The sequence below is a fragment of the Amia ocellicauda genome, chromosome 11 (assembly GCF_036373705.1).
Source record: "Amia ocellicauda isolate fAmiCal2 chromosome 11, fAmiCal2.hap1, whole genome shotgun sequence".
Classification (NCBI taxonomy): Eukaryota; Metazoa; Chordata; class Actinopteri; order Amiiformes; family Amiidae; genus Amia; species Amia ocellicauda.
In genome coordinates this window covers 23975353-23988137 of record NC_089860.1, presented here as the reverse complement: position 1 = coordinate 23988137, position 12785 = coordinate 23975353, and the positions used below count along the sequence as shown (strand labels likewise).

The window sequence follows — 12785 nt, the reverse complement described above, 5'->3', positions numbered from 1 at the left end:
TATGGCTGATCGGTGTAAGTAGGGTGTCTGTTTGTATTTCCCCATTTCAGATTGCTTTGACCACATGAACAGGGAGTGGACGTGCCGAGTGTCGAGGCTTCAGAGAAGAAAGAGCTAAAATTTTCTCGTCTCTCTTGACAAAACCAACAATGAACACACATGCACTCAAATAAAGAAAAAAAAGTCCTGTTCTTGGTTTAAACAAGGGATCTTCACTGCAGATAACTGCATTAGATAACTTCTCTTTAGGCAGAAGAGAAGAGTCTGTCTCCAATCTTGCAGAGAGAAGAGTTTGTCCTGCAGCGTGATGCACGGTTGTAGGGTGTGGTGTCGCCGGTGGTGCGGTGTGTGAGTTTAGTCAGGGCTGAGGAGGTTCTTTCGGCAGGATTTCCTTCTTCACTGATTGGTCGTCATTGTGCCCGAGTGTGTGTGTGGGAATTGACCTGGGCTTTCAGAATAAAGAATCAACTTGCCGACCACGTGTGATTTCTGCTGTGACCTCTGAGGGTTCAGTTGTTTGCAGGGGCAGTGTCTTTGAGAGCAGGAGGTGTGGTAGAATTTGGCAGAGTTCCCAGTGTTCAAACTTTCTTCAAGAATTGTGAAAGAGAGAGAGATGGGTCCTGTGTGATAGCTCTAGCTCTCCATCTGCAGGTCTTTAGTCTCACCTGCAAGCCAGACTGTGCCACAGAAGAGCAGTACTTACTGAAGGTGCATATTTAAATCTAAAAATGGTTTTGTTTTTGACCCCCTCCTCACTTTATGGCTTGTCAAGGTTTAAGCTCTGTGCAGCATTTGCTCCTTGGGGGTTTTCAGAGCAGCTTTGCGAGTTTGGTCAGGGATCCGAAGAAGGGAACAGGAGTGTGGATCGCTGTCTCATCTGTTTCAGACACTTGACTTTCCATTTTAAACAAATGCTGTATGGTGGAATTTGTTTTTAGATTAATTTGATCAAACTTGCTTTAGTTTATTCTTAGAGTGGCAGGTGTATGCCTTTTTTGGCTATTTCTTTTTAATATTTGTTAACCCCTGTGTTACAGCTGAAAGCAGAGCCACAGACATAGAGCAGCTGGGCCTGTTTTGCAGCTCAGGCTACACTGTGCCCATTCTCAACAGTGCCACCACATAGTTTTCACTTTACAGGAGCCAGTCCCTTCCCAACACTACCTAGCGAGAGCCACTGAAATATTGATGAGGTAGGGGAGCTATGCAGATGCTAATGGGGACGGACAGGAGTCGGCTCCCGTTAGACACGAGTTGCCTGCAGCCGTCCCATTGGCACCCCGAGCAGAGGCCCACACGGCAGGAAATTCCAGAACAAGGGGCTGCTGCTCGGACGCTACTTTGACCCCGTAGCCTCTCCACTGTGGCTCTTGTATGATCCCCATTGGGTCACTACAATGGCCCTGTGGTTTGATCAGCCTTTTTTGTATTATTATTATTATTTTATTTTTTTTATTATAATCATATATCGCCTTTCTCCACTAGCATGTTTAAACCCAGAAAGTGCATAGAGGAGGTGGGTAGAGACGTTAGGGGGGAGTTGGTCTCTCCTGTTTTGCCTCTGGACCTGGTTGTGCCTGAGGTCTAACCTGCGGTCCTAGTCTGTGTGACAGTGAAGTGCTGGATGGGGATGTCTTTTGTCAGCCTCCTTCTGGATTCCTACACATCTGTGAATTCTGTGAATCACACACACTCTCAAACATGCATGCGTGCACACACACACACACAGCCTAGCCCTCTTGGCACCGAAAGCTAGACAATTGGGGGTTAATCCCAGTGGAGTGTCAGGCAATGTAGTCTCCATTAATAAGCGATCTGACCATTTCTATATATCCTTGGTGAAGAGGTATCGATGCCATTCACCTGCCTGGCAGTTGTATTCAGTATATTGTTGTAAAATGTAGTGTAGCACATTCTTGTACTTTTTGTAAACTTTTAAGTCTTAAAAACTTGTGTGAACTGAATTTCTTGTGATAATTCTGGAGATTTACTGTGCTTCAGGCATTGCAGTCTCCACATCCTGGTCCTTCTCCTCCTCTCAGTCCACTGTTCTTTCCATCTCTTGATCCCTTTTTTTTTTTCTTTCTTTCTTTGTATTTCACTTCAGTTCAATTTCATTGTGCTTCCTGGCCTGACCTGTCTACGTTTTGCCTCCCCTTCCTTCTCAGTTGCAGCAGTGAGTGGAAACGGGGAATTTGGGGAATGGAACGCTTTCCCAGCTGGCCAGCCTCCGGCCGCCCTGCCGGCCCAGCCCCTGAGCCCCATGTCTGGTAACCTCTTCACCGCTGCACAGGTCCCTGCTCCGTTGCCTGCAGCCTCCGCCACCAACCTCTTTGACCTCATGGGCTCCTCGCAGACGTCCATGTCCTCCTCACAAAGTATGACCCTCGCCATGGCCAGTTCGCAGACCCCCTCCAGCCTTCCTATGTCCAGATCACAGGTACAGTACTGCACCATACATTACTGTACCGTACCCTGTACCCAATTTAGGGCCTAGTCCCTCGTGATTCAGTCCCAGATGCACTTTCATGTGCCCCAGTCAAATTCCCGTTCCATAACCATTTTTTTTTAATTCAAATTCCTGTTCTGGATCTAATTTGGAGATTAACCGGCGTTTCCCCCACCCTGAGCACTCCCCTATTCATGTGACTGCTGAAATAGGATCCACGATGTGGGCAGACATGACGCAACCAGCAGATGAACACGTTAATGCAATTTGATTTGATTTTATTGCAGAATAAAGGCATACACATTTTGAGGTTGGCTCTAAACAGCTGCTTAACCGACCCTCAGCGGAAAAACAAACCGGAGGGGGGGGAAAAGGCTTGCGCTTTTTTAAAATGCTTAAATTTTCAAGGTGTCTTTTGCGTGTTGTAGTTCACCGTAAAATAAACAAACAAAAAAAGAAGTAATGCGTGTTTGACATTTTGTAGAATCTGCATGTGAAAACCCACCCAAGAAACGCGCACAGAAATACAAAAGGGTTTTGAGAAAGCAGAGATGACAGGAGGGTTAACGTGTGGTGGAGTCTCTTCTGTGGCCTCCAGATGTGCTCCACCAACTCAGTGTCCCTCCTTAGGGACACTTGTCAGAAGGGAGGGCTGAATGAGATGGAACAACTTTGAGTCTGAAAAGCATTAAAATGAAACAAAAGCCTGGTGCAAAGATGTTATTTGCATGTAACAACCCTGACCTACTTTTAAATTGCAAGTTTAGTTTTCTTCAAGGAGGAAAAAAGTTTTTTTCTCCTTTTAAATTGATTTGATTTGACTAGAAGCATAAAGTGCTTTTTATTGTTATTGTTAATATTATTGTACAGTATAATGAGAATTTATTAAACCTGCTGAGGGATTGTGGATGCTCTCTAGTTATGTACTGAATCTTTGTGTTAGAGAGATTCATAGTTACACAGCCTAAAGATATACTTTTAAGTGTGGGTTTATTGATTGGGTTTCTTTGTTTCTCTCTCCCTCTCCTCAGCCTTTACAAAACCTGAGCGGGCCCATGCAGAAGAGTGGCCAGATGTCGGTCCATCAGATGCAGGCGGCCCAGAAACACGGAGCCAAGGCGTCCCTGCCCGCCACTTGGTCTGACCCCAGCGTCAACATCAGCCTGGACTTCCTGTCCCCGGGCATGCAGCCGCCCAAGCCACAGCAACCCACACTCAACACCATGATCCAGCAGCAGGGTGAGCCCCTCTCCCTCCAGGGCCAGCACCACCGGGGACACGTACAATTAGGCCATCCAGCCCCTGGAATTAAAGGGGAGGTTCTCCTTTAATTCTAAAATGCATTAAAAATTGCACATTATTTAAAAAGGCAACAGTCAGAACATGGTGAACCTTCCCTTTAGTGAAACTGGGGTCTTCGTCATACAGCACTTACTCTATTGGCTGATCTCTTAATATTTCAGATCGCCTGAATTTACAGGATTTTGGGATTTTGATTGTGGGTTTGGCAGCGTCTGTGCCTGTCTGTGTAGCTCTCCGAATAAGCCAATCAGATCTTGTGAAGGTATCTGAAACATGTGTCTGGGGTTACTCCAGTGACTCCATCTACCCACTCCACCCACAAATTCTCTGCCCTTTTAATTAACCCTTGGCATTCATGACTTGCGTCTGTGAAGCTCAGTCCGGCTTGGCAGGGCCATATTCCTGGGTAAGACTCGAGTCTGCAAGCTGGCTCTTGGGAGGCCCCCCATGTTCACATTGGCGTCCTGGATGCCATCCAGTTATCTGATGCTTTGCATGTGCTTTTCCAGCTGCATCTCTCAATCGAGATGCCAGGTAGTCCCTTGATGCTCCATCTCTTCCTCCCTACACACAGAGGGGGTTCGGCACAGAGCCAGGGCATTTCCCTCCCTGGGACCTTCTGTGCAGAGAAAAAGTGTGTAAAGTGTAAAGCCATCTGGAATTCTCTCTGCTCAAATATTGTCACTCTCCTTTTCATCTGAGGAGGCTCTGGGTTATGTCACTGCAGGCATGCAAGAAAGTTTCACATGTTCTCAGTAATCCGGGGTGTGTTTTTTGGTTATTTCCTCTTTGTATTGTTTCTTCTCGTGTTATGGGGACTTTTATAAAGTACAACACTGAAGTTCTGAACCTCTGTGGTTCAGTCCGGCTCCAATGGAACATTTCTCACCAGATGCTGTTGAGTGTTTTGCCTGTGATGATGATGGCTTGTGAAACTGACCGTAGTGTGTGTATGTGTATTTGTCTGTCCAGGTGTGCAGCCAGCCCTGAACGTAGTTGGCCAGAGCTTCGCCGGCATGAACCTGAACGTCCAGCCCAGCCCTCTGGCCGTCCGGCCGCCCACGAACCCCATGATGGCCAGCCCAGGGGTTGCCATTGGGATGCCCCCCAGCATGGCCACGGGCGGTATGGGTTTGAGTCCTATGGGCATGGCCACCGGCACCGCGATCCCTCCGAGCCAGGGTATGATGAATATGAACATGGGGATGCCCCCGGCAGGGATGGGCATGGCCGGGCCCATGGGCATGGGGATGCCAGCGATGGGCATGGCAGCTGGCATGAACACAGCCATGGTGCAGCCCAAACAAGATGCCTTTGCAAATTTCGGTAACTTCGGCAAGTGAGACAACGTGAGAGAGAGGGAGCGAGAGAAGATGTGAAGATGAGCAGTTTGTCAGATCATACCAACGATGAAGGATATATAGAGCTGCACACAAAGAGTACTTGAAAAATATCAAATGCCGTCACCTTTTATTATATATATGACATGCTGATTCAAACCAAGGACCTTTTGTGTTTGTTTTTTGTGTGAAATGTATTGAGGATAACTATACTGGGTCAAACCCCAGTGTGAGAACATGCATACATTTCTTACAAAAAGAATAAATGAAAAGAGGGATTTTAACAGGAAGAGATTGCAGAGCTGGGAGTCTGATATTAAATATCTATAATTATTTTTCTTCCCCCACCCCCAGTTTTTTAGCATATGAAATGCCATTCCATACCTCACCACACCCTACAGACAGCTCGGCACTGACACGGAGGGCGATGGTCAGCTGTGTAAATATTCTTTTGGTGTGCAAATAAATTATTGCATTTCTAAAGACTTACTCAAAGTCATGCTGGAGGGCAATCTCAACACACCCGTGTTAGAATCTTCTATTGTTTTTTTCATTTTAATGTTTTTTTGTTTATCATTGGAGACTGACTTTTAAAAATGGCAAAGGTTTTAATTGTCTTCTCCTGCTTTGCCGTACCAGAATTGGTCTCTGTCCCGAATTGGTTAACCCTGCCTTCTGAAGCGGGTCGCTGATATTAGAGACCAGGACACTGAAAGGCTGTTAATTACAGGCCGTCTCTATGGCCTTTCTCTGCTGGGTTTATTTTTGAAAGGAAATGATATTTATAAAAAAAAAATGTATATCAATTTGACATCTGAGTAATAACTGTAGTTATCTGTAGTTGTAGACAGAGCAGTGTCCCTGGGTTATCCCTCACCTAGTACAGCATCCCCGATGCAGTCAGTGGCCTTCACACTTTATATATATATATATATATATATATATATATATATATATATATATATATATATATATATATATATATATATATATATATATAGTGTGTTCAAACAATGTTTTATTCAGGAAAGGAGATAACATTCAGTATTTATCACAGGCCATAATTAATATCCATGAAGTGTACATTTTTATTTCCACCACCCTAAAGTCCTTGGTCAATTAATTAGGCTATTTTGTGTTCTTGGTGTGTGTGTGTGTGTGTGTTTATGTATGTATGTATGTGTGTGTGTGTGTAATATATATATATATATATAAAAATAATGTGTCTGTGTGTATATATGTGCACATAGATACACACACACACATACAGCTCTGGAAAAAAATTAAGAGACCACTCTAAGTTCAGAAATCGATGTTAATTTTTTCCAGAGCTGTGTGTGTATATATATATATATATATATATATATATATATATATATATATATGCAAGTCTTCTTAAAGTTAAAGATGAAAGTTGTGATCGTGGCTCTGGACGCAGAACGGTTGTGGCTGCTGGTGGGGAGGGTGGGGCTGACCCAGCCGTGAGGAGCAGCTTTGAGTGCTTAAGGGAGGAGAGGAGAAGGGAAGCAGGCTGTGTCACAGGGGCCTGTCCTGCAGGAGGCTCCGTGTCCCCCAGGGGCCCTGTCTGTCGCATCATGTATCAAACTACAGAAAGTGCTCTACTGACTACAGGCATTCTTCATCAGTTGATGTGTTCACAGTCGGACAACAAACACAAGAAAAAGCCTTCCGTCAGACTCTGAGGCATTACACATTAATAAATGACCAAATTTTCTTTTCTTTTTTATATATATATATATAATTTTTTTTTTTTTTGAGAGGGGCTAGTTTTTTTTTTTGTTTTTTTTTTGGTTTTAAATTGAAATATTTTAAATCATGACAGTTCTGTAACATGAAATCCATGGGCTGTGCTTTAGGGTTGGGAGAGTTTACTAAAAACACTATTAGTTATTGCAAGATTAAAAAAATAAAAAATAAACAAGAGCCTCCTCTTTCCTAATAAAAATAGGCATTGCTTTTTTCCAATCAATTAAGTCTTGTTTTGATTGTACTCATAATGATCTTTTATGTATAACATTAAACAATTCATTAAAAAATGGTTCCAAGCTCATTATTTGAGTTGTAGTGATAGTGGGTAGTCTGGGCTGCTGTTTTTAGTGTAGCTTGTTATGAGCAAACAAGGCTGTGTGATCTGGTGTTTTAATAAGAGCTGTAGAGACTATGGCTGCTGGCTCGGTTTAATTGAAAACTGAGAACAATGACGTGAAGTGAAGTACAGCTTGCTCTCGTTTTTATCGGTGTCCCCATTATTTATAATTGGATCCCAATTAAGTCGATATTTGTTAGTGTTGTGGGGGGGGGAGGGGCTGGAGAGAACATGAAAGCTTTGCATTTCTTCCACAGTAGATGAAGAGCTGTTGTAATTAACGCGCCTGCAGCTCTCGATCTTCAGGGAACACGGTTCGGTTTGCATCTACAGGAACTTGGCCCCTCCAGAGGTGGGCTGTGGATGTGGCTCTGGTCTCGCTTCGTTGGCCCTCCCAGCCTCTCTCCACACCCACGGCTGCAGAGCAGGATCAGTGCTGGTTATTGAGTGAAAACAAATGCATGAATAAAAGTGCGCAGCCACCTGGTGACGGTCCAGACCACTGTTTGAAAGACGTGGCTGTGCTGCTCAACTAACTGCCCTCTTATTCTATGGAGTTTTAAACTGAGGTTCGGGAGGAGGACAGCCCCATTCTCCCACCTGCCTTCCGCTTCCCCAACCTGAGTATCTGGCAGCATATGCACTTTCCCAGCATCCCCTGCTCTTCATACCTGTGTGTGGTAACAGTGGTCTGCAGTGCCATGTTTTAAGGGCTGCTACCTGTGCAGTGTGCAGAGTGCCCTGAGAAACGAGAGCACTGTGATGCCCTGCTGCTCCCTCTCTGAGCAGGGACTGGGCAGTGGGCAGCGGTCTGGCACTCGAACCGCTCGGGCAGGAACTGGCTTGCCAACTTCAATAAAGTCGCCTTGTTCGGCTGCTGCGTTTGGCTGCGCGTGTCTGTTCTCTGGAGGTGGCATCCTTCAGAAAGCACGCTCCCGTAGTGAGGTATCGATGAACTGGCGCTGGGTTAGCGAGGCGAGGGGGGACTGGGACAGCAGGGAAGGATTTAAAAGCGTGTTTGTCGAAGCATATTGCGTTCTTTAAGCACACATGCTGCTCATTAATAGATGGATTGCAGTCTCCTTTTGCTGAGTGTCCTAATATGGTGTTTGCATTTCCCCTTTTCTTTTCCCAGTCTCTCAATCAGGATGGCTGAGTTTCATTGGGTAATTAACACACAGTTGGCAGTGGGAGTTGTGCGTTGCATTGGGGCTGTGGCGGGGCTGCGTCAGTATTGCCATCTTGCAAAGCCCTGACAGCTGGTCACCTAATGAATATGCATCTGCTTAAGAGGCTGCAGTTCATGAATTATCCAGCAGGCCCGGAGAGGGAGAGATGTCGTCGGTCGCTACACTGATCGGGGGCAATGTGCTGTGAAGTGTCACTGTCGCATACAATTCAGGTTACAGATCAACAGTTGACAATTCGTATTAGTGCCTTTTGTGTCCACATACGGCTGTTTTTCTTTCTCCTTCAGTGCAGGGAGCTGAGGGACTTGCCACAAATGAATAAAAAATAAAAAGCAGGCCAATTTCTCCAAGCTCGCTTTGATTCTCTATCATTAGTGGCTATGATCGCAAGCCTTGGGGACCCACGCTCACTTGTTTGCTTGTTTTCCCCTTCCTTTCTTCCTTCCTTTCTCTCTCGGTCCATTTTTCTGCCTCTGTGCTGTGTTCCTTTTGTGTCTAGAAGAGGGTTTCTGACTGGGTGCAAAAGTGGAACGCAAAAATTTCAATGAAATAGGGAACTTAACCTTCTTTTGCACAGGACGTCTGCACCCACAGGAAGTCACAAACTAGGTCAGAATTGTTTTCTGTCAATACAGATGTTATCTATGTTCCACTTTCCTATGTGATATAGGAGCAGTTGCTGAATTTGATACCCCCCCCCTCCTTTTTACTTAAATCTTTTTTGTTGTGCTGCCCTCAATACACCTGCAGTCCTGGCTGCTTTAATGGGAGCTCAGTTGGGGCAGTCAATGCTTCAGCCACAAACTGGACAGATGGTATCTCAGGTCGCAGTTGACGGAAATCATTTCCCACCCGTTTCCGGTGATGTCGCAGGTCGTGTGGGTCTGTTCTGCTGAAATCAGTCATAAAATGATTCATGCTCAAAAGTCATGATTTTCCTGCTGCAAATCCTCATGAGTTATAACGTTGTAAAACACGACCCTAGATCTCTGTTTACAACCAGCAGTAAAAATACAATGAGTAGGTTTTCTTTATAGATTTACTGCTGCACAAACACCCAGTGCACTCTGGTGTAGGGTGCACCTGTGAGGATGGGAAATGGAAAAAAGGATTCATTTAGGAAGCTGGCTGAAGTGTCAAGCTATAACCCCTGCGCTTGTCTTGCCATCACCAAGGACAGAGACCCATAGGCACTTCTACTACACCTCTACTGCACCACTGACTCCAGGGATCAGACAGACATTGGACTCCCTCAGGCTGATTGGTAGGGTTGTAGAACATATGAAAATGGCACCTTTAACTGAATAATAATTTATTATTATAATGGATGCCAGGAGGGGAAACGAACAAACCAGAGAAAAAATATATACAGACAAATAACTTGCTTAGGAAACCTCTGACATGGAATCCAATTAGTCACATTAATCTCTGTACAAGTGCATGAGAGAGGCTCTGAGGGTGGGGGGGCTGAAGTGGGGCTGCTTGTTCTCCAAGTGAAATTCCTCCAGAACTTCCCTCCGGTGGCTTCTGCGTGGCGTTGAGGCCATTGAAGATCGGCCTAAGTGTTTTGGGGGGCTGGGACTAGGCTCTGGTGTCAGTGGTTTCCCTGTGGTCCCTAGCCTGGCATGGGAAGCTGGGAGTTGTGAAGAGCATGCCCAGTGGGGCTCGGTACAGGGCTTCACAACCCATTTTGGCAACAAGCGTGATTAGAAATGCTACATTTTTCGCTTTGTTTTCTCCTCATGAACACAACAGAGAAAACAGGCCTCTGGGTTTCAGTTGTTTTTGCCTCGAAATCATCAAAGCCTTGAATCTCATGAGAGGCTAGTGCTGCAGCTCTTGCTTCCCTGCTGCTGCTGTCTCACAGTACAGAGCCCCACACCTGTGCACAGCCCGGGTTTTAAGGAACTGGGAAGGAAGACATGCCAGACGGCCCCATCTGCTCTAGACCCCAGCCTCCCGTCCCGGCTACTGCGCTGGCCAATACCGCCTGTGCCAGTCTGGGCCTTCACAGTCCCAAACCCTCTCATTTGTGTGTTGGCGCTGCTATCCCTCTCTCTTCTTGAACCGAGATCGAGGGCTGTCGTTCTAGAAGCCGGCAGCCCTCAGAATAGCTCCCTGTGAAGGATTTTGAATGCAAGTGCTCATTACCTGCTTATTAATCAGTTTGTTCCGCCTCCCGGCCTGTTGTTCACCCTTTCCAGTTTTAACCCAGGTTTGTAGTTAACAAAGAGATTGAATATTAAAGCGATGTCAAGACTGATTAAAGGTTAAGAGCTTTTAGAAAGGCTATTCATCATAATTCCTTTTTTTTGTCTTTTAATTTGCACGGCTACAGAATAAGTAATGGTCCCATGTGTATACAGCTCTCGGCAATCAGTCACTTTCCCATCCCCGGATCCCTGTTATTACTGTATTGTGTGGCAGCTATTGTTTCAATTAGGATTTACATATAAGCTTTGGAGAGTTATTTGCTTTAAGGAAAAAATGAATAAGAATTGTTTTTACCTAAAAGTGACGCCCACTCCACACACTCGCCAGCCAGCGAGTGCAAAATTATATAAAGATAAAAAATATATTAATTGCAAAATCTTGTATTTGTTTTTTTTACTGGCGTGTGTGCCCTTTATCTCCACAGAGCTTTTTGATTATTTTTTTTTAAACATGAGCTTTAAAATCAGCTCAAATTGGAGCTTTTAAGTGGTGTGTTTATGAGTAATGTACACAGTAAAACGTAATCGAAATCAGAATGTCACAAACAGTAATGGCAGCCTGATGCCATTTACAACTCCAAACTAGAGAACTCAATAATTTATAGAGCATTTTATGAAACCCTTAGAGGGGAGCGCTGTCATTTATAAAAAAGAAAATGCAATCAAACAAATAGGGCTGTTTCTTTTCCTCCTCCTCCTCCTCCCTCCTTTCTGTACACGGAATGATGTCCGCCTAGGGACACGTCACTTGTCGTTCCTCATTGGAGCGGTTTGCAGAAGGGAAAAGAAAAGAAAAGGAAAATACTCCTCCATGCCTCTATGTATGTAGATCGCATTAACACCAGTGCTGGGGCACGTGGCATGTGGAGAGTCTGGGTCGCCACAGAGCCAAAGTCTGCTCCCTGGTATGGCCACTTCCTGCCATGGCACAGAAATTACACGTCTTTAAGACTTTGGAGACATTTATTGACCTGTGGACCCAGGATGCCCACTGCCGCCACCGCTCGAACACCACCGGTAGAAGTGTGAGTCAGCCATCCGCCTAATGCTGCGGGTACCCATGGGGCCACGGGGAGGCGTGGGTGGTGACGGGTGGCAGTGCGGCCGTGGCTTTGACTGCTTTTCACACTTCAGGCTGCAAAGAGGCATCGTGGCATTTCACACACAACTCTCACTTGCTGAAAAAGCCGCATTCATCTGATGATGAGGGGAGTTCAGGTAAGTTCACATTTAAAAACTAAAATAATCACTTCATAGATATATATATTGCAGATTCCAGTGTGCGGTTTGGACCTCGGAACACTGGGCAGTGCAATGTTGCCCTGGGCTGGAGAGCAGATGCCTCTGGGCAGTGCCATCCCTCTGAGCTGGTACAGGTGGACACCTTCTGTCAGGAGAGAGACCATCCCACTGCGGGAACCTTACACTCGCCCACAGAGGCATGAACAAGTTCAGCTACTTCCAGAATAAAAGTAACATTGTCCTCCAAGTGGAAGTTGTGATTTAAACTTTTGTCCTTTTTCCAGCTGTCAACATCAGCAGCAACTGCAGCCCAAATCTAACCAGCAATTCCCCTCTCTAAATCAAATGAGTGCCAAGCTACTTTTCACATTAAATCCATTTTAAGCAGCTGGCCCTGCCCTGTGGCGTCCAACATCCACATCACTTGTCTGCCACTGTAGCCCCCCGACCGGACACGGATCAGGTCCTGTGACCACTGTGGTTCCCAGACAGTTCAGTCGATGGCCTCCCAGCTCGAGAGCGGACACTGTAGCAGTGTGGAGTGTGGTCAGGGCTCTGGACTCCCGAGCGGAGGTCCATGGGTTCAGGCCCAGATGGGGGACACTGCTGTGGTACGCTTGAGCAAGGAACTATACCTAGATCGCACCAATAAAAACCCAGCTGTATAAATGGGTAATTGTATGTAAAAAGAATGGGATATATTGTAACAATTGTCACCCCGGACAAGAGCGTCTGCTAGAAAACACAATAAGGGTGGTGGACACAGACAGTACAAACTGAAAGAGAAAGTGGAGCTCAGTTGGTCAGAGGCAGATGTGAACAAGGTTTCAGAAATGCAAACGTTATAATTGCAATCACAAAGACGCAGGCCACAAACTTCCCATTAATTACTCACACGTTAAGGAATCTTGAATATAAAGCAAAATACCCACATACTTTAAT

At 45.5% G+C, this 12785-nt stretch overlaps 1 protein-coding gene across 3 annotated transcripts in view; it reads left to right on the top strand.

The window, feature by feature from the left end:
• clint1a (clathrin interactor 1a) overlaps nucleotides 1–7150 on the top strand; it is a 32716-nt gene extending 25566 nt beyond the window's left edge. For all 3 annotated transcript variants that reach the window (XM_066717059.1, XM_066717060.1, XM_066717057.1), the window contains 3 exons: nucleotides 2169–2440; nucleotides 3481–3688; nucleotides 4724–7150. In XM_066717059.1, coding sequence (XP_066573156.1) covers nucleotides 2169–2440; nucleotides 3481–3688; nucleotides 4724–5094 — 851 coding nt within the window. In that variant the 3' untranslated portion in view covers nucleotides 5095–7150. The remainder of the gene's footprint in view (nucleotides 1–2168; nucleotides 2441–3480; nucleotides 3689–4723) is intronic.
• The last annotated feature ends 5635 nt before the right edge of the window (nucleotides 7151–12785 follow it).